At 41.4% G+C, this 27,785-nt stretch overlaps 2 protein-coding genes across 5 annotated transcripts in view; one reads left to right on the top strand and one right to left on the bottom strand.

Moving 5' to 3' along the window:
• The first annotated feature begins 420 nt into the window (after positions 1–420).
• bmx (BMX non-receptor tyrosine kinase) lies at positions 421–25,241 on the top strand. Of its 3 annotated transcripts, XM_062975245.1 has the most exons (13): positions 421–656; positions 1,923–1,985; positions 10,175–10,237; positions 11,071–11,125; positions 11,905–11,984; positions 12,119–12,246; positions 12,970–13,044; positions 13,189–13,360; positions 15,275–15,491; positions 16,762–16,826; positions 18,621–18,739; positions 22,822–22,979; positions 24,437–25,241. In XM_062975245.1, exons 1-13 carry the CDS (start codon positions 451–453, stop codon positions 24,509–24,511), a joined length of 1,476 nt encoding a protein of 491 aa, XP_062831315.1. In that variant the 5' UTR covers positions 421–450; the 3' UTR covers positions 24,512–25,241. The 3 variants fall into 3 exon arrangements, with proteins under 3 accessions (XP_062831315.1, XP_062831317.1, XP_062831316.1); XM_062975247.1 differs by lacking the exons at positions 421–656; positions 1,923–1,985 and adding an exon at positions 8,924–9,059; XM_062975246.1 differs by lacking the exons at positions 421–656; positions 1,923–1,985 and adding an exon at positions 9,630–9,804.
• An 11-nt stretch (positions 25,242–25,252) lies between these two features.
• The window catches only part of ace2 (angiotensin converting enzyme 2), a 45,920-nt gene continuing 43,387 nt past the window's right edge, over positions 25,253–27,785 (bottom strand). For both annotated transcript variants that reach the window (XM_008107249.2, XM_008107248.3), the window contains exons 18-19: positions 27,338–27,532; positions 25,253–26,809 (exon numbers count right to left, since the gene is read on the bottom strand). In XM_008107249.2, coding sequence (XP_008105456.2) covers positions 26,701–26,809; positions 27,338–27,532 — 304 coding nt within the window. In that variant the 3' untranslated portion in view covers positions 25,253–26,700. The remainder of the gene's footprint in view (positions 26,810–27,337; positions 27,533–27,785) is intronic.

The following is a 27,785-nucleotide window of genomic DNA, read 5'->3' as shown; positions in this document are numbered from 1 at the left end:
CACACTCTCACACACACTCTCTCTGAATGTGTGTGTATGTGTGTATATGTGTGTGTATATGTAAAGAGAGAGAGAGGGAGTGATATTCATGCAAACTGAACAGAATGTGTGGTAGGTTTTAAAATTAAACATTAAGATTTCTTTTCTGGAAATTCATCTCAGGAACACTTTGCTAATAAAAAATGTACAGTAAAGTAAATGTAAAGATGTGACAATACTCAGGAGAACCCTAAGATAATATTAGAAAAAGGTTAGAAAATCACTAATGCAGTGAAGCATTTGGGCAAACTAACTGAGGTCCCAATTATTTCTACAGATCTACTCTAAGGGTGACTCCATCTGGATCCAACATAATGTTTCTAATATGATCCGAACACTTGAAATGTGCTTTGTTATTGTTATTCTTATTATTAATGATAAAGTGGGTATTTATTCTTCTGCATATTCATTATGTGGTACATTTCTTTCCTTTTTCTGGGTTTGTTTTCACAGCAGATACCAAGTCTAATATTTGACAAGTCATATCTGAAAGAAGCCCTAGCTGTTTATAATTATGAACCAAAAGGAAGCTCTGATGTTCGGCTTGTCAGAAACCACAAATATTATATTCTGAGAGATGAGGATCCTGACTGGTGGCATGTAAGAGATCTGGATGGGTAAGTTTCTGCTACAGTATTGTTTGGAAATATTACTGTCATTTTGTCCGTACTAAGAAACTATTTTCATATCCTATTACAAAAAATTCCACTCCTGTTGTACTTGAAATTTACTGAAGAATTAAATGCCCTGATTTAAAAATGTGAAAACACTTGCTGCTATTTTTTTCCTAAGATTATGTCCAAGAGTCAATCTAGGTGGTGCTTAGCTGAATTTTTTGTGGGTATATGATTCTGTGTGGATAGTTGCTGGACCTGGGCCAAGGACATATAGGTTAAAATCTTAATTGTAAAACTGAGGATGGGTCATGCAAAATCACTCTTAGGCCCCTTCTACACTACCATATAATCCAGTTCAAAGTAGATAATCTGGATTTTATATGGCAGTGTAGAAGGGGCCCTAGTTAACCTACCTCATGTGGTTATCAGGCTAACAAAATATACATTCCCATGTACACTGCTATAGGCTCTACGAAGAAAGGGTTGAATACACAAGTGCGATGAATAATTATAACTGTTATGTACAAGTGGTCTACTAATGTCTTATTGGGGAAGGGATGAGCTTTGCCACCTTATTGTCCATTTAAGAGGGCTGCTGACCTGCCAAAGTTTTCATAAACTAATTACCCCCATCCCAGCAGGAATGTTTAAAAGCAGGGTTTGTGTGTGTGTGTGTGTGTGTCAGTAGCGACTTGAAAAACTGGAAGTCACTTCTGGTGTGAGAGAACTGGCTGTCTGCAAGGACGTTGCCCAGGGGATGCCTGAATGTTTGATGTTTTTACCATCCTTGTGAGAGGCTTCTCTTATGTCTCTACATGGGAAGCTAGAGCTGACAGACAGGAGCTCACCCCATCTCGCACATTCGAACCACTGACCTTCAAGTCAGAAGTTCAGCCAGCACAAGGGTTTAACCCATTGTGCCACCACAGCTCCTATGGGGGAAAACTTTCCCACCAATCCTTGTTTTCACAACAAGCCATATTTTTCAAAAATCCAGTGATCACAGGGACAGAAGTTGTGGCGAAATGTTCTGAACAGGGGCACAGACAACAAAAGAAACACTACAGGGGTGTTAATCCTTCCCTATGATATCAAAAGCACATGTGTATGCGCGCGCACACACACACATATATAGACGGAGTTATACTTAAAAATATACCTCTTCTCACTTACATACAAATTCAACTCAAGGACAAACCTACAGAACTTACCTTGTTTGTAACTTGGAGTGCCTGTATTTTAAAAAATGTTATTTTTCTTTTACAGTAATGAAGGCTTTGCTCCACATACCTATCTGAAGGTGATATCGCAGACCACTGATGAATTAAGGTGAGCTGAATTCTAGCCATTATGTTACACTAGCTGTGCCCGGCCACGCGTTGCTGTGGCAAAGTATGGTGGTATGGGAAATAAAGTATTGAGGAATTGGTGGTAGTTAAGGTCAAGGTAAAGGTTTCCCCTGATGTTAAGTCCAGTCATGTCTGACTCAGGGGGTTGGTGCTCATCTCCATTTCTAAGCCGAAGAGCCGGCATTGTCCGTAGACTCCTCCAAGGTCATGTGGGATGACTGTATGGAGCGGCGTTACCTTCCCGCTGGAGCAGTACCTATTGATGCACTCACATTTGCATGTTTTTGAACTTCTGGGTTGGCAGAAGCTGGGGCTAACAGTGGGGGCTCTCTCCGCTCCCCCAATTCAAACCTGCAGCCTTTAATCGGTTTTTCCTGAATCCCTTCTTATTATCCAACATATTCACTTATGCTGCCGGCCTGTTTATGTTGGATAAGTGAGACTCTATTGTATATTGATAATCTTATATTATCTGCTTAGAACTGGATTATATGAGGCCCCTTCTTCACAGCTGTTTAAAATGCACACTGAAGTGGATGATATGGTAGTGTGGAGTCAAGATAATCCAGTGCAAAGCAGATAATATAAGATTATAAATGGGTTATATAGCTGTGTGGAAGGGCCTTGAGTCTACACTGCCATATAATCCAGTGCAAATTAGATAATCTGTGGAAGAAGCCTAAGTGAGGCCTAAATCTGCCTGTCCCCTAACTGAACCCTGGCTGTCCCTTGGCTGAGTTGGTTGCTAGGAGACCAAATGGGCAGAGATTAGCCCTCTAAACTGGCAGCAATTGGATAAAAATGATTATTGCTCTCTCTCTAATTAGGACTTTATTTTTCTTTTTGTTGTATCAACCTAGATGCGTGGATGATGGGTTGTGTTGTCAAATTTTGAGGTTGGGGGGGCTGTAGTTTTGTTGTTTTGTGGGTCGCCGTGATGCCATCACTCATTTATATATATAGATTAAGCATTGGATATAATTTTAAAAAGTCTAAAAGAGAAACTGAAACAGATGTGGTTCACTTTTTGGTCATCTGGGTGCCTAACTTGTGATGTTAGGTGAAATCCAGACAGACAGGGTTAGTACCAGCACTTTGCTTAAACATTAATATGTATTTGAATCTCAAGATAACTGTGTGGGAGAATGAGCAAGCTCTCTGGCAATTGTGCAGGCTAATAATTATATGCAAACTCATTACAAAGAAACTCAGGCTGGTCACATCGCTTTCATTACATTACAGTTTTCCCTCGCTTATCGCGGGAGTTACGTTCCAGGACCACCCGCAAAAAGTGAAAATCCGCGAAGTAGGGTCGCTATGTGTTGTTTACAAATAGCATCTCTGTCCCCTCCTCGTGCTCCCGCTGTTGCCACTACCTTGTGAGGCAAAACCAAAGCAGCTTCAGCCTCCTTTTCTCTCCCTTTGAGAGATTCTGGCCTCTGTGTATGGTTATTGGTGCTCTGCAGCCTGGGTCGTGACAGTTTGACTCCGCCACCCTAAGCACCAATTAACCTAGGCCAGTATGTCTACCGGAACCGTGCCGGGTGGCCAGCCACTTAGCTACACCATCGACAAGGACGAAGTGGACCGCATCCGCGACAAGCTCAATGCGCAGGATGGGGAAATAAGGGGTTTAAAGGAGCGCGGAATCCGTCTCCCGGCCATGGCGTTGCCAACCAAGTTTTCTGGAGAAGCTTCTAAGGTTCATGTTTTCCGTCGCCAATGCCAGGCTTATCTAGTGGCCCGTGCTGCCGAGTTTCCGCAAGAAGACATCAAGGTGGCGTGGATTTACAGTCTCTTGGACGGGCCAGCGGCCAACTGGGCGACGGCACTGTTCGACCAAGTCTCCCCACATCTAAGATCAGCGCAACATTTCTTGGACCACCTTAAGGCGACCTGGGGAATCGAGGACAATTTGGAGGCAGCCGGCCACAAACTCCGGCGCCTCTCCCAAGGGGACAGACCCTTGTCCCAGTACATAGCCGAGTTCCGAGTGCTGGCCCACAACACCGGCTGGAACGATGTAGCCCTCAGAGGACAATTTCGGGAGGGTCTCAACATTGAGATGCTGGAAGAAATCTCCAAGGTGGATCCTCCCCACTCTCTTGAAGCACTCATTGATCAATGTTTACGAGCTGAAGTCATGCTTGCCAACAGAAAACAATGGGTCCGAGGCCAGAGCGGTAGAGCTGGGGTGAAACCTCCCGCTCCCACCGGCGTCCAGCCGCGCCCAGTATGGAGACCCCCGCCACCAGCCCCATACCCCAGAGGGAGCGAGGAGGTGCCGATGCAGTTGGGCAATGTGCGTCCCAGATTAGATGCCGCCGAGAAGGCCCGCCGCCAACGCCTAAATCTCTGTTGGTACTGCGGAAACGGGGGCCACTTCGCCAGAGAGTGCCCAGCCAAAGGGAAGCCTGCCGCCCATCTGGCGGCGGCGTCGTCCACGGAGACGAAGACGTCTGAGGCGGCTGGCGCACAGCCGGCGGGGGAAGCCAGCAACCGGGCGTAGAGAGGCTCGCCAACCCGGTCAAAAAACCCACTCAAGAGCCGCCAACCGGGGTCCTATTTCTTCTAGTGGTCACCTTGTGGTCAGCAAAAAAAGGGCCCGTCATGGTCCATGCCATGATAGACTCAGGAGCCACAAACAATTTCATTGATAGAGAGTATGCCGACTCTCTGGGATTACAATATCATGACTTCAAGAACGCCCGTGTGGTGCAAGCCATCGATGGCCGCCCCCTCAAGACAGGTCCCGTAAGCCAGTGGTCGGAACCCACCAGAATGTGGATAAGGGAACAGATTTCCTTCTTTGTTACCGAGGTTCCCCATTTCCCTGTGATTTTGGGAATTCCATGGCTGACACTTCACGACCCAAGCATCTCCTGGTCCAACAGAGAACTGCAGTTTGCTTCTAAATATTGCCAAAACCATTGCCTTGTAGCCAAGGTCTGCCATGCCACAGACACTGAACCCATTATCACCTTGCCCAAGAAGTACTCAGAATATTGGGATGTATTCAATGAAAAAGAAGCCGAGAGATTACCCCCACATAGACCTTATGACTGTGCCATTGACTTGGTGGAGGGGGCCCCGATCCCGCGAGGACATCTCTACTCCCTGACTGAACCGGAGCAAGAAGCTCTCAGGGAGTTCATAGAGTCAAACCTTCGCAAGGGATTCATCAGACCCTCTCAATCCCCAGCCGCTTCCCCAGTGATGTTTGTGAAAAAGAAGTCAGGGGACTTACGCTTGGTGGTGGACTATAGAGCATTGAACAATATCACTAAGCGGAACAGCTATCCCCTGCCCTTGATCTCGGACCTACTAGACCGACTTCGAGGAGCCAAGGTCTACACCAAGCTGGATCTTCGGGGGGCTTATAATCTAGTTCGCATCAGAGAAGGGGACGAGTGGAAGACCGCCTTCCAGACTAAATTCGGATTATTCGAGTCCCGAGTTATGAATTATGGTTTATGTGGAGCTCCCGCAACGTTCCAGCATTTTGTCAATGACATCTTTCAGGATTATCTAGATCGGTTCTTGATCATCTACCTGGACGATTTTTTGGTGTTTTCTAGATCACAATCAGAACATGAGAACCACGTCAGAATGGTGTTACAATGATTGCGGGATCATGGACTTTATGCCAAGCTGGAAAAATGCGCTTTTGATCTACAAGAGGTAGATTTCCTGGGGTACCGCGTCTCGCCACTAGGGCTCTCCATGGACCCGGCAAAGGTTTCAGCAGTATTGGAATGGCGGGCGCCAACCAACAAGAAAGAGGTGCAACGATTCTTGGGGTTCGCGAACTACTACCGCAAGTTCATTCCAAACTTTGCCCGCTGGTCTAACCCAATCACCAGCTGCATCCGTGGGAAACAGACTTTCCGCTGGACAGATCAAGCAGAGAAAGGGTTCCAGCAACTAAAGAAATTATTCACGTCCCAGCCAATCCTTCAGCATCCAGATCCTGAAACCCCTTTTGTCGTGCAGGCGGACGCCTCCGATGTGGCAATTGGGGCTGTACTCCTACAACCAGTGGGAGATCATCTTCATCCTTGTGCCTTTTATTCCCGTCAATTGACCGCACCAGAGAGAAATTACACCATTTGGGAAAAGGCACTATTGGCCATAAAGGCAGCCTTTGAAACTTGGAGACATTGGTTAGAAGGGGCCAAATTTCCCATTGAAGTCCATACTGATCATCGGAATCTAGAGCATCTAAGAACTGCCCGCAAGCTAAATCAGAGGCAACAACGCTGGGCTTTATTCTTTGAACGTTTTAACTTCCAAATTCATTATGTAACCCCAGCCCAGACCAAGCAAGCAGATGCTCTGTCGCGGAAACCGGAATACGCTGCAGGGCGCAAGGAGACCTTGGAGTCCCAGCTGCTACAACCCGAGAACTTTGCCACGCTCACAGTGGGAAACACCAAATCCACTCCCATTGAATCAACTCCCTCTACTCCAGGGCCCCTTTGTGCTCAGGAAATCAGGGCTAGTCAGCAAGCAGATGCCTGGGCACAGGACCAACTTCGCCAAGGACTACATTTTCCCTTTTCGCTTAAGGATGGGCTACTTTGCTATAGAAATCATGTTTACATCCCTCCAGGACCGGGCAGGGAAAAAGCACTTCGTCTGTGTCATGACTGCAAGCCAGCAGGGCATTTCGGACTATTTAAAACCATGCATTTGATCCTAAGAGATTTCTGGTGGCCCAAGATCCGCAAGGATGTGGAAAAATATGTCAACACCTGCCCAGTATGTCAGCGCTCCAAAACAAGAAGGGAAAAGCCCTCAGGGCTTCTGCATCCCCTCCCTACCCCATCCCACCCATGGGAAATAATCTCTGCGGATTTTATCACTGATCTACCACCTTCCTGTGGATTCACCACGATCCTAGTGGTGGTGGACCTTTTCACCAAGTTAGCCCATTTCATTCCCTGTGATGGCCTTCCCATGGCCAAAGAGACTGCAGATCTATTCCTCCAACATGTTTTCAGATTGCATGGATTGCCCAAGAGTTTGGTCACAGACCGTGGGTCCCAATTCACCTCTCGTTTCTGGAAAGCACTACAAAAACTATTGGGCATAGACTCTCGTTTATCTTCGGCTCATCATCCCCAAACAGATGGGCAAACTGAGCGCACCAATGCCACTTTGGAACAATACCTTCGCTGTTATGTGAACTACCAGCAGGACAATTGGGCTTCCCTGTTATCGCTGTCAGAGTTTGCCTACAACAATGGGGTCCAGGCTTCTACTAAAGAAACCCCGTTCTTTGCAAACTACGGCTTCCATCCACGTTTCTTTCCCCCTGTCATTGAAACCTCAGAAGTTCCCGCAGCAGAGGACTGGCTGCAGGAACTCACAGCGGTGCAACAACTCTTGCTCCAGCAACTAGACCAAGCCAAGGAGGACTATAAACGTCACGCGGACAAACATCGCCAGCCGGGCCCCGAAATCAAGGTAGGAGACCGGGTTCTTCTGTCCACTCGCTTTTTGCCCTCCCATCGCCCTTGCCGGAAGTTAGATGCCCGTTTCATTGGTCCCTATCCAGTGGTGGCGCAACTTAACCCTGTGACTTTCAAACTCCAACTTCCACGCTCTATGCGCATTCATCCAGTGTTCCATCGCTCCCTGCTCCTTCCGGCGGATGGTGTGCGCCCTGATACAGACCGGCCGGCCCCCCCTCCTGTTTTGATGGATGGGGAGGAGGAGTTTGAGGTTCAGGACATTTTGGATTCTCGCTTTCACCGCCGCCGCCTACAATATCTCATTGACTGGGTGGGTTTTGGCCCCGAGGAACGCTCTTGGGAAGACGCTTCCACAGTCCATGCCCCCGATTTAACCCGCCGCTTCCATCAGACCTATCCCGCCAAGCCGCGGCCTCGCGCCTCGGGGAGAGAGTCCCAGTTTGAGAGGGGGCTTGAGGAGGGGGATAGTGTGATGAGTCATGGGCCATGTAGTCCCGTTTCTAGCACTGTTGTGCCAGATGAGGAGGAGAACTTGGGTTTTTCGCCGTTTCAGTCAGAATTGGAACTTTCCCAGCCAAATTTGGAAACCTTGCACCTGCAAGAGATTTGTCTTCCAGAAGTCTGTCAAACAAGCCCTGAGCCTAAATCTCCTACGTTTTCTCGCCATGATTTTTGTAAACAACAGAGAGGAGTTGATCAGGCGTCTCGCAGGAGTGCTAGGATAGCTGCTAAGCATTCAGCTGATTAAGCCTGCTTCCCATGGGAAAGTTTAGGGAGTCATGCATCTGGACTCAGAAAATAGCTTTCGTTTCTGGTTCTCCAGAGAACTGCTCTTGGGCGGGAAAACGGGACCCTATTTAGGTGTTTTACCCACAAAGGGATCTTGCGGAGTCAATTCGTCAGCAACCGGAGTAGCGTGTGTGGACAGCTACTCCGCTTCCAAGCCTCCGTTCCTGTCGCCAAGCCTTCGTTCCCAGCTTTGTTTACTCCACGAATCCTGCCTTGCTTTCTAAGACTCAGCCTCGTCTTGTTTCCCGGATTTTACCAAGAAATTACCACGGATCTTGCTCTTGTTCCTTGTTTCCTTGTTGCCTTGAATCAAGCCTCGTTTTTCCAAGAATCAAGTTACTTCCTAGCCTCGCTCAAGTTTCATGGACTAAAAGACCTTGTCATCTCCCCTCACTTTGCCTGGCAAAGTGAGTGTTTCGGTTATTGGATTACAACTTTGGACCTTAATATTTCATATTGGACATTGTTTCTTTGGACTAATTTTGACCTTTCCTGAAAGGTCTATTTCTGGACTATTTCATACACTTGCTTTTATTAACTTTATATATTCCTTCAATAAAGATATTAGTTAGATTCTGGCCTCTGTGTATGGTTATTGGTGCTCTGCAGCCTGGGTCGTGACACCCTTCGGCTTCTCCCTCCCTCCCTCCCTTCCTTCCTTCGGCTTCTCCTTAGGAAGGAAGTAGAAAGAGGGATTTCTAATATTATGTTATGATTTATATTATTATTTTAATGTTTATTAAAAAACCCGCAAAACATCGATTCCACGAAAAGCGAACTGCGAAGTAGTAAGGGAACACTGTATACTGTACTTCATGTAAAGTGTCAATTCATTGTCTTATAGTATATGGCAAGTCAGATATTGTTGGGAATCTATGAGCAGTTAGACTCAAAAATAACCCTCTCTTGGGGTGATTCCACCAAAAATATAGCAGAGTGCTAGAAGCACACTTCATAACCAGTAGAAACTTACGTGTGGTGAGCTGGGATAAGCTTCTGTTGCATAGGCTGGCCCAGGATTGCAAAGCCAAAAATATAAGTTCAAAAGTATTTATTGAAGTAAGAGAAATAGATTCTAGATAGGAAAATTCTTGGAGCTAACTAACTTTCGAAATCTCATATTCTAAGGAAGGCAAAAGGTAAAGATATAAGAAAAATGTGCATGCAGCTACATCTTGCCTGGAGAATGGCAAGATGCGTCCTCACAGGAGGAGACAAAAGGCAGAAGAGAAGGGAAATGGAGGCCGACCATGTGGTCAAAGTCTAGGCCCAAAACAAGATGGCAATAAGGAGAAAGTTACCTCATACCTCAAAGAGATCACATTGCTACATCAATCAAATGGGGGGGGGGGGAGAGAGAGTAGCAAACAAGAAGAGAGGAGTAAAGACAGAACGCCCCTTCTAGGAAGGCATGCATAGGAATAGAGAAAGAAATCCTTCATTCCAATCCTGTCTTCCTAGTCTAGCTACTCGCTGGGGACTGGAGACTTGTAGGGTCCAGGATGACACCCAACAGATATTACACTTTCATAGGTACTAAACTGTTGTCGCTGCATCTCTCTAGCACACTTATCTGTAATGATTATATATTGGTTCAGCTAATATTCTTTGCTCAGATTCCATTGCTTAGGAAACTAAATGCTTCCACATAAGTGCTGACTCCAAGGCTAGTCTGAGGGCAGATTTGTACCATGCTAAACTACCTGGTGTAGAAAGCTTATGCTACCAACTTCTTTTAGTTAGTGTCAAAGGTGCTACAAAATCTCTTTGCATACTGATCCAGACTAACAAAGCCATAACTTTGAATTCTATAAAAATAGCATCTCTAGCTGTGTTGAACGTATTATGGCTAAACAATAAAAGTGATGATACTAGGTGTTTACATGCATTTTTTTATTTGCAGAGGAACCACTGAGGCAGCTGAAATGGTATCAGTCAAAGAGGAAGACAACTTTGATAAATATGAGTAAGCAGACCATTGGGTGTAGTTGAATATTGGAACTATAGCTCACAAAATACAATGGCAGTATGTGAGTGTTCACTGCAAGAAGGCGTTTATTACCACAAAAATGAATATTTGCAAGTTATTATGCAAATACCTTTAAATAACGTTTCACCTGCACGATCTGTGCATTGCATTGATGATATTGTCAGCTTGCTGTTGCATACCTATACTGATTCAATTATATGAAGTTTCGTTATTTATTTAATGCATTTAGATATCACATCCTTCTTTTTCCACTCTTTTAAATATTACACCAATTCTTTGAGTAAGATTAGAAAGAAAGTCATTAGTCCAGAATCAGTTAGTAAGCCAAACAAGGATGTTTCTCATCTGATAAAGAGGCTATTTAAAGCCAGGAATCTGTAGCATTGGAACTTTGCAACCCTAGAAGCTGATATAGTGGGACTTATTACTGAGAAAACATGCATGTAATTGTGTTTTGCCTTGTATTTTAGTGCCAGTATTATAAGGAAGAAAGAAAAAACAACATTTAGTTACTTCCATTAAACAGATGCTTTTGCAGTCATCTGTTGGTGTGATTGTGACAGAGTATACTGTTTTGTATGATTTCCAACACAGTCTTTATTTAGGGGTAAAGCATTCCTCAAAATACATCTTTAGAAATACCATGTCCCATGAAATTAATAGGCAGGTTTTAAATCTTTAACTTGCTTTTATGGACTACCTGATTCAATTAACAGATTTTTAGTGGGCTCTCTAATTCAATTCCAGATGTTATTCCAAAATCATTACTTGTCACAGATATAATACATTAGCTATCTCTTTTGTTGCAGTTGGTATGTTGGTCGTCTTTCAAGGGCCCAGACAGAACAACTTCTGCAAGAGAAGGTAGTATTTAAATATCTGTGGATTTTTTTATCAGTTTCTGCATTGGTACTGTATTGGTTCCTACTGTCAAGGAAAGCAAGATATATACTTCTTACTTCCTGGAATTATAAAGTACAGTATTGGATGATGACAATTGGAAGGTTTCACTTAGCATTCATTTTGAATTTTGCTAAGGTTTGGCTAGTTCTTACAACCTTATCATACCCTTATGCCATGTTATACCATTTGAAATCCTTTCCAGCCTATTTCATGATTGTCAACACTTTCTATGGCACCCGTGCTGTATTTGTATTTTAAAGTGTAATTTGCATGGTATTTTCATCTGCACTAATGTTGTTGTTACCAACTCCTGTACTCCAATCCTCATTTTGAGATTAGTTCATGTGGGTTTTTTTTAATGCAGCCGTAATAGCACTATGACAGCACAATGGTGTATTATAACATTTTAGCTATTAGGTTGTCTTCTGATCAGAGCCGTAGCCAGAAACATTTGGGGGGGGGGGGGGTGAAAATTGGGGGGGGGGGTGAAATCCTCCCCCCCCCCCCCGGCTACAGGCCTGCCAATATTTGCTTGAGATAGTGCTTGTAGTTCTGGAGGGACTTTTAATTTTTTTGTGTCTCATGAACTTAGCATGGGAAGTTGGTTAACCAGTTAAAATTCATGAGTAAACCAGGTTTTTTTTTACCTGAAAATTTTCGGGGGGGGGGGGGGGTTGAACCCCTAACCCCCCCCCCGGCTACAGCCCTACTTCTGATACTATGTTTCCTTTTATTAAAAGGGAAAAGACGGTGCTTTTATGGTTCGTGATTCCAGTCATGTGGGGAAGTACACAGTATCAGTACTTAGTATGAACAACAGGTAAATATGTAACATATGTACAAAACAGTGTTTAGAAGCATGTACAACTATTAAGTCATCATGCTAGTGACTTCTCCTTTTTCTGCAATTATTTAGGATCTTCCAAATGTAACAATTGCTTGTATTTTTTTCAGAGATAAAAAAGGAATCGTGAAACACTATCATGTTCATGTAAACAGCGCAAATCAGTTTTACCTGGCTGAGAATTACTGTTTCAATTCACTTCCCAAGCTTATTCATTATCACCAACATAATTCAGCAGGTAATTTCCGTGCTTCATAGGTTCATGTTATGCTCATGAATATAAGTTTCATGAATATAATGAATATAAGTTTCATGAATATAATGGTGCATGGCTGTTGCAACTTACAGCAGTGTTTTTCAAATTATGCTCCCCCAGATGTTTTGGTCTTCTGCTCCTCTATTTTCCTTGAGCTTACCACATGATGTTGTGGCTTTCCTGGTCCTGCACCACTGTTGGGTAGTTTGGAAATCATGTTTTTCATCTTGAAATAATCCAGATAATAGAGCTGTATTGGTTCAGAGTGTATAAAGCTTCAAGAGGGTAGGAGTAATTGAAAAATAAGCATTTAAAAGTAAAATGGAGAAAAATGGTTTCTAGCCTTAAAAAGAAAAAAAATTCTAACAAGTTTGTTACGCATTATAGGGCTTGTACACCATGATAGTTTTTTTAGGGGGATAGGTTGGGCAATATTGAAAGTAGCACACGTACCAGTTCAGCGCATTCATACCTCTAGCCAACCAACTCTTCTTTGAGACAAGTGAAACAATTTAAAGATATATTGTGAAGAAGAGAGGATTTCCCCATGAAGTGATACGTATAAATGACTACAATCGTTAAATGTTTCACAACCAGAAGGAGTATATATCAGTAGTGAATCCAATAAATCATGGAAATCTAGTGCTTAGCGTTGTGCCATATGTAACATTATAGCTTAAAATATAAAGTACATGTACTTTTCAGGTATGGTTACAAGACTTCGACATGCTGTCTCTACAAAGACAGACAAAATCCCATCTACAGCACCTTTGGAAAATGGTATGGAAGGATTTTCTTCTTCACAAGGGTTAATATGTTTTAATATGTTATATTTATTTTTTCCCCAAGAAATCCTTTTCTGTTGACAAAAAAATAAGTGTACAAACACACTGAAATAAATACATAATATTTTTGTCAAACTAGGACACTGGGAACTCAAGCGTGAAGATATTGTGCTACAGAGAGAAATAGGATGTGGTCAGTTTGGAGTGGTACAGGTTGGAAAATGGAAGGGAAAATATGATGTTGCTATTAAAATGATCAAGGAAGGATCTATGTCTGAAGATGAATTCATAGAAGAAGCGCAAACCATGATGTAAGTAACTGTTTTTCTTCTGTACTAGTATTCTTATGTGCCCGCTTATAAAGACAGACATGCTCACACAGTAAGTGAAACATAGGCACCAGCTTCATTTCATGCAATTGCAATTATAAGTTTCAAAAGTAAGACCTCGTCTCACAAGGTGGGTAAGTCGGAAGAATTGTCTTCTTCCTGTGGCGTTCCATCTTGAAATAAGATGGAGAATTTACTCACCTTCATCACAAACAATCTCCACCATTTCTAGTTAAACCCTGCACTTTGTTTCCCATCACACTGGCGGGTTTTGCCTCCCCCCTTTCCATTGGCTGTAGAGTGCCCTTGTCACAAGGTATTTTTTAAAAAAACACTAAGAAATTGTGAAATTGCAGGATTTCCAAAGTTCAAAATTGTGCAGTTACAGCAACATTTTTAAGGGGGGAGGCAGGTAGAAATCCAATGAGTAATGATGGTGGAGGGAGCATCAAGGGGCATGAAAAGACAGCTCACATGCACACCCACACTGAAATGTAAGAATAAGGACTTCAAACCACAAATGCACCATTTCCCATCCCATGGGAAAATACCAGTTTCTAAGCACAGGGAGATGAGTGGAGCTGATTCCAGCCCATCTTTAAAATCCACCCATTTCTATATACTGCAAAGACAGAGTCCCAGGCAACTCAGAGAATGGCTCATGTGTTGTTCAATGGGATTTGTGGAATTCTGTCTTTTAACTGTGTAGAAGCAGAGGACAGCCTCCGTCTGATGAGGTTCATAGTTATGGGTGTATTTATATTTGTCTACTCAATGGTCAAAAACATGTTTTTCAAGTGTTAAGAAACTTAAATGAGAAGAACTCAGAGTAGCAATCATCTTTGCATCTGTGCAAAATTAATATTTGGCTGTTCTTGCTTTACAAAAGAACAGCATTTCTGAATAGAAAATAATGTTTCCTGCATATAAAATACTATTTTCCGTGCAAAAGATTCACATTTGAATTTTGCACAGAATAAATTCTTATTTGAGAATAAGTTTTAAAGCTACGCAGTCTTTGAAGATTTTCTGTAGTGAGAAGAAAATTGCTAATATTACTTGTTTCCTTTGGGAAGAAAATTGGAGAAGAATTATATCCCAGCCGATAACATAAGATCTGAAATGCTTGGTTTAAACCTGAAGGTGAAATTAAATCTGAACGAACCAAGACTCCCATCAATATCAGTGTCAACCAAAAAGGCCATTTTGCAACAGAAGAGATGTTACAACGTCTTGCTTGTTGTTTACATTAATGCTTGATAAGTGCACTAGCAGAAGGTGCTTATTTACACCATAAATTAAGGGTGAGCAAGTATGGTTTATGAGTCAGGCATAGTCATTTCTCAAATTTGTTCAAAAATAAGTTTTCTCAAAACTATTTTGTCCTTAAACTTCTCCTATGGCTTTTGGAGAATGAGGTGCTTCTCTTGACATTACAAATATTCTAGATGCATGTGAGAGTTTAAATCATATCTCTAAATATTGTTTTGTTCCATGAAATTATTAATCTTTCTCAGTTGTGATACTGCATTAATTAGTTAACTGTTTACTGTAGTAGTTGGAGCCTCCGGTGGCCTAGGGGATAAAAGCGTTGTGACTTGAAGGTTGGGTTGCTGACCTGAAGGCTGCCAGGTTCGAATCCCACCTGGGGAGAGTGCGGATGAGCTCCCTCTATCATCTCCAGCTCCATGCAGGGACATGAAAGAAGCCTCCCACAAGGATGGTAAAAACATCAAAAACATCCCGGCGTCCCCTGGACAACGTCCTTGCAGGCGGCCAATTCTCTCACTCCAGAAGCAACTCCAGTTGCTCCTGACACGAAAAAAGAAAAAAAAACTGTATGTGCTTCATACACGTCTCAAAAATTAAATGTACATGCATGGTCTTTCATTTTAGGAAGCTGGACCATCCCAGACTTGTTAAATTATACGGGGTGTGTACCAAGACATATCCCATCTATATTGTGGCTGAATATATGGCTAATGGCTGCTTGCTTAGTTATTTGAAAAACCATGGAAAGGAACTTCATCCCTTTCAGCTAGTAGAGATGTGTTACCATGTTTGTGATGCAATGGCTTTCCTTGAGAGTCATCAGTTTATACACCGAGATTTGGTAAGCATGCTTTCTAACCATTTACTTGTTCTGGAGAAGATACTATAGAAAAGGCACAGAGGAAAAAATAACCATTCAAGTTGACACCATGTATAAGTCAAAGTCAGGTTGGGGAAAAATTATGAATTTTGATATGACTAAGATAAGTCAAGGGTCATTTCACAGAGGAAAGCGTTAGCGCTACTACTTCAGGAGTTCAGTTGCCCTGGCTGCTGCTGTTATTTTTCCATTCAAGAATTCAGAAAGGCTTTTCCCCACTCTATTCAGAAAAGAGGATGGTTCATTTATTATCAAACTTAAAGTATAGTATTAATTCTTATATTTTAAAAAAGAGAACCACCCCTTCTCTATTACCACCAGATAAGCGTATTCGTTGTTTTATCAGAATTAAGGTACAGTTTTTACATTGACCCATGAGTAGGTTGACCCAGGTTTTCTGGATCTCATTTTTGACTAAAATCTCTAGACTTTTACATCTTTTACAGTAATACATCTACATCTTGTCCCATTCTTCCATGAGAAACAAAGCAGCATTAAAGTTGAGAAGAGGGATGCACAGTTTGGACATCCATAACATTGATTACCACCATATTGTCCCTCAGGGCAAAATGCGCAAGCTCCTACGAATTAGTTTGGCACAAAACAGGAAAACCCTGCTTTGTACTGAATTAATTTTCCACATGGAAAGACCAGGGTATTTCAGATGACTTTCCAGCTGTGGGCCCTGTGTGGATTAGACCAGGGGATCACGGCGCATGACTTCCAGGCCCAATCCACACACTGTCTCAGGATTTCCAGGCTCCTGGAGCCTGGAAAACCCAAGACAGCCCCCACCTCTCCCCAAAATCCTTTTAAAAGCCTGAAAAAGTTAAAAAGAATTACTTACCCGGCCACCATTACCTTGCTGCCAGCCCTCTCCTGGTGCGTAGAAATGATGAACCAGGAGAAGGGGATCACTCCTGCCCCCTTCGCCTGGTGTGTTATTTCTACACGCCAGAAGAGGGCTGGCAGCAAGGTAATGGTGGCCAGGTAAATAATTTTTATCTTTAAGGTTTCCTGGGGAGGGGGGTTGTCAGTGTCTGAGTGCCCTGCCAGAAGGTCCAACAGGGTGTCTGGATACTCACCCCCCACCCCACCGGAAAGCACAGGTTTTTTTGCCAGTATGGGAACAAAAGTCTGGCCTGACTCAGGTTTTTCAAACCCAGGTTGGGCCAGACTTTTCCCCTGTGTGTAACTGGCCTCAGTGATATTTCTTCTGTTCTTTTTAAAGGCTGCTAGGAATTGCTTGGTTGATTCTGACATGACAGTGAAGGTGTCTGACTTTGGAATGACAAGGTAAGTCCCTTTAGCATTATTATAGATTCCTCTATAACTACCTTAAAATAAAGAAAAGAGGCCTCTGCTAAACATTAAGGGTTTTCTAAAATAGTTTCTGTTCTCTGGCAATTTATCCACCTTTGAATGGGGGGAACAAATAATCCAGTTAAGTTTACACATTTGTAATTGGGAATTGTCCTTATGTCGCACCACAGAGTAGTTCACCTTGCTATTGACACCAAGCCACACACAGAAGATAGTCTTTTGTAGTTTTATTGAGCAAAGCAGTATATATATATATATATATATATATATATATATATATATATATATGCAATATCAAAGCAGGCAAAAATATAGTTCCCCAAGTAGTTAGAAAATAGAGTCCTTAAATCCAATGTTCCATAGGCAAAAAGCAAGAGTCTATTCCCAAAGATACAATAGTCCACAGGTTACTAAGGATTCACAAGCAGGAGAACTTCCAAAGCATGAAGACATAAACCGTCCACTCTGTTGAAGCGAGAATTTGCTTTGACAGAGGTTTGTCTCCCAACACACAGTTTTAAAAGCAACCCAAAAAGGCATTTCTCTTCCCTTCAGTGGCCTCCCGTTTTCCAGCTAATCTCAGGCTACGCCAAGGCATTCCTTTCCATTGCAAACAATCTGCCCAAGATAGCAATTGAACTTCTTGAGTGTCAAGGCCAAACAACTCATTATCTTGTACCTGAACAGGAGCCTGAGACAAATCAAGCTCATTATTTCCCATGGGAATGTCTCCCTGGTTTTCATCTGTGACAGGCCAGTTCAGGAGTTCATCCACAGGCTGCACTTCTGAACCAGCCTGTGTAACTCCATGATTCTCCATCCCCATGACATCATCCTGGAATTCATCCTGCATCCCATCATCTGCTGACTCCTGCATCTGTAACCCAAAATCCTCATCTTCACTCTGGCTCTGCTGCTGCTGAGTCACAACACCTTGTCTGTTGAATGCCTAAGTGGAGTGTGAAAAGTTAACTCTTTTCAAATCCATAGCAGGTTGCCATGGTGTCTGTGAAAGCTCCTGCCAATTTCTCCCATGGGTGCAAACACTTGATTGGGATTGTGGGTATAAATATGAAAATAAAAGAGGCCATACACAATGTGTTCATCTCCAGCCTCTGGCTGTTGGACAAAAACCCCCAATATTAGGATATAATGAAGTTCTTATAATAATATTATTCTACCTGTATCAGAGTGGCACAGTACGTTAAAGCTGCTGAACTTGTGGACCAAAAGGTCTTAGGTTCAAATCCAGGGAGCGGAATGAGCGCCCGCTGTTAGCCCCAGCTCCTGCCAACCTAGCAGTTCGAAAACATGCAAATGTGAGTAGATCAATAGGTCTACTCACGGGAAGGTAACGGCGCTCCATGCAGTCATGCCGGCCACATGACCTTGGAGGTGTCTACAGACAACGCCAGCTCTTCGGCTTAGAAATGGAGATGAGCATCAACCCCCAGAGTCAGTCACGACTGGACTTAACGTCAGGGGAAACCTTTACCTTTACCTATCAGAGGAGAGTTGCCAAAGCCAGTGCCTTAACAAGCTTGTTTGTGTGATACAGATGTTTGGCTCCATTTGGTAGTTCTCTTGCAAATATTTAAAACAACACCTGTCCAGAAAAATAATTCATGAAAATTGATGCTAGTGTCAGAAAGATCATCCATATTATTGCCAATGTCTATAGTACTAATTTCATTCATCCACTGGATAGATTCTTTGTTCTATCTTGTGCAATAGACAATGGGTTAAATACTGGCTGTTCTTTTATAGATATGTCCTGGATGACCAGTATATCAGCTCCTTGGGAACTAAATTTCCTATCAAATGGTCAGCACCAGAAGTGTTTCATTACACTAAGTTCAGCAGCAAGTCTGATGTGTGGGCCTTTGGTGAGTAAAAATACTGCGTAAAGCAAGAAAAAAGTGACAAATCTAAATCTGCAAGAAATGTTTCAAAACTTTCCTGCTGCTGATTTGGCACTGAAAGCTTGGAAATTCTCCTAAAACAGGTTTGCTTCTTAAGGTCAGATTTCTACTGGATGGAGTAGAAAAAACAAGTCTGGGCTCCTCTCTATTATTGGGGAGATCCAAAACAAAAAATGTTATCTTAGTGAAGAGCAGTGTGGTACTTGTCATCGTTTCGAAATATAGAATTGGCAGGGCCATCTAGTTGAACTCCTATTCAGTGGAGGATGTCCCACTAAAATATCCCCAGAGGGTACCTAGCCAGCCTGTTTTTGAAAAGTCCAGAAAAGGACATCCTATAGGAAAATACATAATTAAACATTTGTTGTTATTTGTTTCAAAAGTGAGAAACGTACCTTAAATCTCCTGAGATAAAGTGACATATTAGGGCTTGAAAACTGAGTTGCCCTCAAGATGGATTCCCAGAAGGCTGCATGCCTTTTGTCCTTTGCTTACTCTGGACATTTTGCCACATTTCCTGTAATTATAGTGTCTACTTTTTAAAATTAGGGATCAAAACTGTTTTTTTAATAATACATTTTATTTTAAAATTGTAAAACACCCACAATAAACATTGCAAACATATACCCATACACTTACACAGACAACCCGCCAATACAATTACCCCTCAACCCACCCCCAGTGCACCCTACCACCTTGACTCCTGTCACTGAACAATGTAGAGTTTATGCATAATTTTGTTTAACCCTCTGTGCTTCTGGATCAATAAATTCCCCTTGTTTTTATTTATTAGATTCCCCATCAGATATGCTAAGGCCGCCTTCCAATTTCTTTCAAAATCTTCCTGACTTTCATGTTTCAGATTGCTAGAAATCTTGGCCATCTGTGCATAATCCCTCAATTTATCCTTCCAATTTTTAATGCTTAAAAATTGAGATCAAAAACTGTTTGAAAATAGTGCAAAAATCATCTAAAATTAATGCTGGGAAATCTTGATAAGGAATGTCCTAGGCAAGCGACCATCTTTCTTATTCTGGACTTATTCTGTGTGCTAAATACACACTTGGGCACATAACAAAATAAGTATAATTTTCTTCATTGACAGGTCTTCATTGCAGACAACGCTGTTTTGTGCAGGAAGATTTATTTCCTGTACGTGTGCAGAAATGTCTTTTTGTGTGTGTAAAAACAACCAACATGCATCCCCCCCCACTAGATAAGTGCTGAACTGTATATATTCTTTGAAAACCATAGTTTTTTTAAATTCTCTTACAGCAAGAATAAAAAGAGTAAAATCATTTGTTCTTGCCTGCAGAGAGATTCATGTTTCTATTTTCATTTCTTTTTTTCTTTTATCAAAACAGGAGGCAACTGATGGCCACTTGGAGGCCAGAAAAAAAAATTACCATCAAACTGAGAATGTTCAGGGACAAAACTGCTATTTTCTGTGTCTTGCAGCTATACTTTGCCTACCACTAGACCATAACATGAACTCCCTTTGTCATATAAAAATTCAGTTCCAATTTTCTTATCATTTCACCCACAGAGCTCCTTATGTTTTTTCTCTCTTCATATTTATTTGTTTTATTACATTTATTCCCCAACATTTCCCCTTGCCTGAGATTGACTCTTTAAGCAAATAAATTCATTCACTACAGTAGCAATTAAATGCTTCACCAAACAATAATAGGCTCATAGCCCTGTCATTTAATTATTTTTTGGAAGACAGCAGTCCAAAAGAGTACAATTAGGTTGTTCAAATTTAGCTTTGATGCAGCATCCACTAATAATTCTAGTAGTAAACAAGGCCATTGGGCTTTTCTTTCTGTTCTTTTTTATTCCTTCTGTTGAGTAGGAGAGGGAAACATCAGCTGGGCAGAGGATGAAACCTTCTCCACTGGTGCATGGAGATTTATACACGAAGCAGTAGTAGAGACTGGCACACAAACTTTGAATGCTAATTGCTGTTAGGCTTTGTCCTCTTGGACTAGTTGCAATTCACACAAAAAATATAGTCCCCCCCCCCCCCCACTCAACCAGCAGGTATTGGTTCAATGGTTCTTTCCTAATAGGGAATGACAACAGGTTTTAGACCTGAAACTGACATGTTTGCTTTGTGATTTGTGAATTTATTAGGCAAAACCTTCCACTAGATGGAAAAGAGGTTGAAGCAAGGTGTCTTGGTGACATGAAACTGCATGAAAGAGTGGAGGCAGCAGTATTGTGTTTTTTTAAACAAGCCCACAATTCTTTAGGGGCAAATTTTACTAGGAGACACAGTGCACTCTTGCCATGGTTGCATAATTTTGGGGAGGGCTATGTGCAAGGCTTGACCCTCCGTGCGTGACCGTTGGGACCAGTGAGAACACAGCCCCCTTTTTCCTGCAGCCCAGCTGATCCTCAGAGCTCTTGTGGATGAAAGGAAGTGTTGTTCCCTGGCTTACAAAATATTAGCAGAGTTTTCTGGGAGGCAAGAGTATGTTTAACTCTGTGAATGTTGGTGATGCAGAGGAGGGGAAGCATGCCGAGACCTTTGGGATAGACCTTCTGTATGTTTGTGTATTTTTATATATATGCATCACCCCCAGTTTCCACCAGATTTTGAAAACACTCGGAGCTCCTTTCTTAAGCCTAGGATAATTCTAACCTTGATGCTTTGATGGAATAGGCCAGGTTACACCATGGGGAAAAATAGGGTTATTGCCCTCAGTCAGGTCTAACAATGGCTTGGCTTCTAGTCTGGTAGGAGGGGTTTTTGGTGGGACCAGGATTCCCAGCTATCATGACAATTTAGTCCATGATCTTAAGCTGAGTTCCAAGCTAAAGTCTTGCATTGACCACAAGATCTGATTTCCCCAGGATCTCAATATAATTTTGCTTGACCCACCAGTGTGATTTAACACCATCTCTAAAATAATTCATGATTCTGTTCGTATTTCAAAGTCTTCAGCTGGTTGCCTGAATATGGACCAGGAAATATTTTTCCTTCTGTGTTACTGTAATCCACTTTCTTTTTGCCTTCTTTGAGATTTTTTCAGCTGAGAAGGGTATTTCTTGGCACACCTAATATGCTTATTTATGGTCTAGTCATCCACTTAATATTTGTGTTTATTTGGTTGCTTTATCATAACTAGCTGATATAGAGCAAAAATAAGGGAATGCAGGGCACTATTTATTTAAGTGGGGGCCTCACGGTCATAAAGATATGTTGTCAAAGGCTTTCATGGCCGGAATCACTGGTTGCTGTGAGTTTTTCGGGCTGTATAGCCATGTTCCAGCAGCATTCTCTCTGGTGTTTCGCCTACATTTGTGGCTGGCATCTTCAAAAGTTCTGTTGGCATTAAAGTAAGTGGAGAAAGAATCCTTGTCTGAGAAATTTTGCCAAATTGTATCTGGGGGGTCCAATGGCACTCACAATGGGTCTGAGCCGAGTGGAGTCCTTGTGGATTTTTGGGAGTCAATAAAACCAGAAGGGAGAGCTTCCAATTTGCATAGATGTTGGTGTATGTTAAGATGAATTGAGGAGTTCTTAATCAAAGTGTTAGTTTTTCTGGTGATTTTGTTGGTTGGGATCTGTTTTGACAAAATTTCTGGCCACACAATTACAAACCCATATTGGGCTGACTACACACACATTAAGGACTCTGCCCAATTCACAGGGGAAAAAATCAGCAATCTCAAACTCAATGCCAGTGACAAACAGATCAGCTTCAATGTGGTGTCTCTATTCACCAAGGTCCCTATAGCAGACACCATCACACCAATTAACCGATATTTCCCAGAAGACATCACAGTCCTGTTTCAACATTGCCTCACTACAAGCTACTTCCAGCCCAAAAAACTCACAGCCACCCAGTGATAAAGATAATTAGTTGGGTTCAGGGCTAGCCTGCAGAGAGGTTGTTTTTGTTTGGTCTCGTCCTTGGAACAACTCTAAGAAAAGTAATTTTAAAGTATATATGTTCTTGAGGATTTTGAAGGGAAATGACACAACCAACAAGGATATCTTAACATTATAAATTTTATTGCTTTGGGCATGTCTACAGGAATTTTAATGTGGGAGGTGTTCACTTTGGGCAAGCTGCCCTATGACCGGTATGATAACATGCAAGTGATTGAAAAGGTGTGCCATGGTTATCGGCTTTATCGTCCACAATTGGCTTCTGAGGCCATCTATGAAATCATGTACAGCTGCTGGCATGAGGTATGTACATTATTTCATATGAGATTTACAAACTGATGCTCCTCAATGCAATAATAAAAGATCTAGCTATGTGTCCATATTTTCACATTAAGCCTCCCCCTACTTTATTTATTTATTTATTTATTTATTTATTTATTAAATTTATATACCACTCATCTCCCCTAGGGGGACCCAGAACGGTCTTACATAATGGCAAGATTACTGCCACATATAATACAAAATATTGTAAAAACCAACAATCGTAGTAAAACTTTAAAGCATTCATTCTCAACATCTGGTCCTCCAGATGTTATTGGGTGCTCCAGATAGGTCAGCCATTATAGCTAGTGGACAGTGACTTATGAGTTGGAGTCCAAAACATATGAAGGTCATATGGGTATCTATTACTATTATGCAGTACTTGTCAGGAAAAGCATGTTTACCAACATTGTACTTTAGCACCAAAAGTATACAAGATGCTGAACAAAAGGTCAAAATGCTGGTGGCATTGAGGATGAACTCATATTTCAGTATTAGAATTCATCATTTGTGCTCAAAATGCCCCAGGGTCTAGTTAATATTTCCAGCTAAAGGTTCTCAAGTAGCAGGATTGGGAAATATCTCCATGTCTTTTCTTTTGACAAGTCAATGTAAAAAAATGACAAATTAAATATGTACTCTTTCCCCTAGTTCTTTAACAAATAATAGAGTTCAAAAACTTATTAAGTGCACAACCAAATAGATTGAAAATAACAGAAAGTCCCAGATTTTTTTTCCTGTTCATTTCCATTTTATTTTAGAGAGGCATACATGTTTTGTTTACCTTCACCGCCTGGTATGATCAGAAACTTTTTATACCAGCTCCCTAGGATGTTTTTTTATAACACAGTGTAAAATCAGAAAGAACAGGAACTCAGACTTTTATATTAGTCTGGATGTACCCTTAGAAAGCTACAACCAATCTAGTGATATTTATTCCCTCTTTTCAAAAAGTAAATCTATTACATCCACAATTATTTGTTATTATATGCTGCCAAATTTTTTCCAACTTCTGCTGACTCCATCATAGTTTTTTCTGGGCAAGAATTTTCAGAAAAGTTGCCATTGCCTTCTTCTAAGACTAAAAGAACATGACTTGCTCAAAGGCATCCAGTGGGTTTACAGGACAGAATGGGGATTTGAAGCTGGGTGTCCTGGAGCCTTAGTCCAGCATCCAAAAGCACCACACAGGCTTTTGTAGACTCGTAATTAACATACAAGTATATAGATACAACTTTTCTTCCACAATTCAGGTCTTCCATATTTAAGTGATAAGCTTAAAGAATGTTCAGCTAGCCATTCATATTGCTCTTGGATACTCTTATTTTTTAATATGATGAATAAATGACATCTCATAGTGAAATAATTTTGCAGTAGCCCACCTACTGGATTTCTGACTACATCTGCCAGAGTTTTAACGTGGTTTCTTTTCTGTACAGTTGCCTGAAAAACGCCCTAATTTCCGTGAGCTGCTTTCTCTCCTGGAGCCAAAAAGGGAAGCTGGCAAGCCCTAAAGAATACTCTTTTGTAGGTGGTGCCTACCTCATTTTCCTTTTTCCTTCCTTGCTCTTTTGATGTTACCTCTAAGTTCTACTTCGGAAGCATTTGTCAAATTACATATTTTATATTTAAAGTGGTGAACAGAGAAGATCAAAAAGTGATTATAAGGCTTAAATGAGGGAGAACACAATTGACAAAGTATGCACATGTTGTAAGTTGCTAGTGAGTTCAAGTTAAACTGACCATGTGCAAAACCTTCTGAGCTACTAATTATTGACATGTAATGCAGATGTGGAAACACCTAATATAATGGGAAAATATAAAAAGAATAAGTGTGGCATACAGAATTGGGAAACAGCACTTGCTTCTTATGGACGGGTTTTTTGTATTTCATAGCCCACTCAATTGCTGGTATTGTATGTTTTTGAAAGAATTATGTACAATTTTATATAAAGGGTGCATCTACAGTGAATGCAGTTTAACTGCCATGGCCCAATGCTGTGTAATATTAGGAGTAGTAGTGTGATGAGTCACTGGCACTCTTTGACAGAAAAGACTAAAGTTCTTGTAAAAGCAATTCCCATGACTATCTGGTGACAAACTACATTCACCTTCTAGTGTAGTGAAACCCCTATCTAGATCAGTGGTTCTCAGCTTGTGGATATTTTGCCCTCTTCATGAACCTTAAAAAGTAAATAAAAAGAATCTCCTTCAGTGACTAAATATTTAATAAAAGAAATGAGATACTGCAAGACTTTGCTTCTTGATTTATTCTTATTTCAGATTACAGCATGGGTATTTGTATGAAGAACTGAAGACCAGAGGATGGCCTGAATATGGCAGCAAGCAGTTAACAACAGATTATTGTGTTATTGACAAACTATTATCAATGAATTGATTGTTCTCACAGCACACAGCTTTGCAGCGTTTCCTCCACATATGTGAGAAGTCTTGAAGGGTGTCCTTTGATAGACATGAGATCTTAAAGAAAATCTGGAGGAGAACCCACATCGTGTAAAAGTATTCTACTATTATTATTTCTTTTGATTCTGTGGGCTAAATGACATTTTAGTCCCAGGTAGATGTATTTGAAAGGAAAATAACTTACTAGTTCATTCTACAAGTGGAGGTAATGTGATAACTCCCAGTGTCTTTACCATTAGTTGTGCTGGAATTGTCATTCAACAACATCTGGAAAGCCACATGATTTTCATCCCTAATTAAAATTAATATAAACACCATTGATTATAATGAATCTACTCTAATTGGGACTAAACTGGATTCAACTGTGTCATTGGAGTTATGAAGATTGAAACAAAATAATAAACAGCGTTTCAGTTTAGACATTTGCATAGATAAATATAAAGTGCTCCCTGCCTTATACACAGGCGGTCCTACTGATATTTTTAAGAGCCATGTCATTTCAAGTTTGCTAACAAGTTATATCTCTTACATAAAATAATCATGTACTAAAAAAGAAGGAATGGAAATAAATGTTCTTTTAAACATCAGCTTTTAGAGTAAATAAAAAACTCTCAAAAATAAGAGTAAGCAAATAAAATAAGTGTTCCAAGACTCTATTGGAGACATTTCAATACATTTCTCACTAATGACATTAGTATGAGTGGAACACCTGCATTTTCCCTCATGAGGTGGGATTAGCATTAACAGAGAAGGGCATAAGTAGAGGAACTCACCCTGTGCCAAAATTCGGATCCTTTTTTGGGGGGGAGGGGAGACTAACAACCTGATCACGAATCTCTGTCATACTTGGCTCCTAAAAATATATGGAGTCACATATATGTGCACTGGGTAATAAATGAATGCTACATGCATACTTACCAAGGCTACCTGACCAATTTAGCATCCAGGCCAATAGGTGGCTTTGAATAGTTGACCAGGGCCACATCAGCAATGTTGAATAGACGGTGGCTACTCTGCTTTGATTGCATTTGCTAACCATTCAGAGGGGGTTGATTCCAACACCACTTACTCATTAGACATAGACTAGAGTGGGTCTTTGGTTCATACTTATTCCACTGAAAATAGTTGGTTATCATTGCCAGTGCTTTAACTGTCCACTTAATGTTTAACATGAGCTGCATTCAGGCAGCGCTTTCTGTTTCATATAGTTGCCACTCGTTCGCAAGTATAAATAAGAGGCATGAACTGGCTGCTTTTATTATTGTTATTAATGAATGTTTTAGAATGCCGTTGAGTTGTTAATTCCTTCTTGGGACATTAACTTGTTTTCTCCATAGTTTGAATAAGGGTCGGTTCGGACTAAGTCATTCTGTGCTGCATTTCTTCTCCTGCATAGAGCAAGAATAAATTGGAATGTAATAAGAGCTGCACATTTGATACAAGGCTTCCTAGCTTCAAGAACAACAATGCTCAGTACAGTCCTGATTTACAACACTTCAAATGTACAACATTACTCCCTAAATAAATAAGTAATTAAATGTCTCAAAGCAACTTCTTGCTGGAAGGAAAAAGAACAAGGCTATGAGTGAGAAGAAAAAACCTTAACATTAGTGGTAGCTTGAAATAAATTGGAACATATTATCCAGTCTCCAGTGATTCCCTATGTAACCTGCTTTCCTCATTTAAATCAGCCTCAATTTACATTGTGAGTCTAGAAATACAACACTGACCTTAAATCAAGACTCTCTAGTATACCGAATGGTCGAAGAAGCACCAATGATAAACAGGAACTCTTTGCTGTGTTGTTGAATTAGATCAAAATGATGTCACCTAGGAATATTTTTAGTTTCTTCTGCTACATAAAATGAGTCTGTATCAGTTTGAAAGAGGAGCACTGCTCATAAACAATCCCTTACCTTTTTCGGTCTCTCACTCCCATGATGATCAAAGCAATGGATGCGATCACTACAATACCTACGACAATTCCAAATACTATAACCCACACAGTGACTGGGGGTTCATAAGGTGGTGCCAAAGTGGGATAGATTCCGACAAATTCCAAAGTTTCATCATCCAGTTTGAATGCTTCATTGATGCGACCCCGAGACATACTGTAAAGCAAGAGTAGGGTCTATTTATCAGGGTTATTCTCTGCCTTTCAACACATGGATCATCAAGAGTGGTATATTGGCTTGGGTGATGGACTAAGGCTTGAATTCAGGGCTGGTATCACTACTTCGCCATAGAAACTCTCTGGGTGACCTTGAGCAAGTTACACTCTCACAGCTTCAGAGAATGGCCTATGCAATCCTCTGAATAAATCTTGCCATGACAGGCCTAGATAAATTTACCTTAGCATTGCCA

Source organism: Anolis carolinensis, chromosome 3 (assembly GCF_035594765.1).
Source record: "Anolis carolinensis isolate JA03-04 chromosome 3, rAnoCar3.1.pri, whole genome shotgun sequence".
In the NCBI taxonomy this organism is placed as follows: Eukaryota; Metazoa; Chordata; class Lepidosauria; order Squamata; family Dactyloidae; genus Anolis; species Anolis carolinensis.
This window is presented reverse-complemented; position numbering and strand designations above follow the sequence as displayed.

Bases quoted from the DNA above. Each gene is read 5' to 3' on its own strand.
- bmx (XM_062975245.1), top strand. From the start codon at position 451: ATGTGGTACATTTCTTTCCTTTTTCTGGGTTTGTTTTCACAGCAGATA. The intron at 657-1,922 runs GTAAGTTTCTGC...TTTCTTTTACAG, and splicing joins CATGTAAGAGATCTGGATGG to TAATGAAGGCTTTGCTCCAC. The intron at 1,986-10,174 runs GTGAGCTGAATT...TTTTATTTGCAG, and splicing joins CAGACCACTGATGAATTAAG to AGGAACCACTGAGGCAGCTG.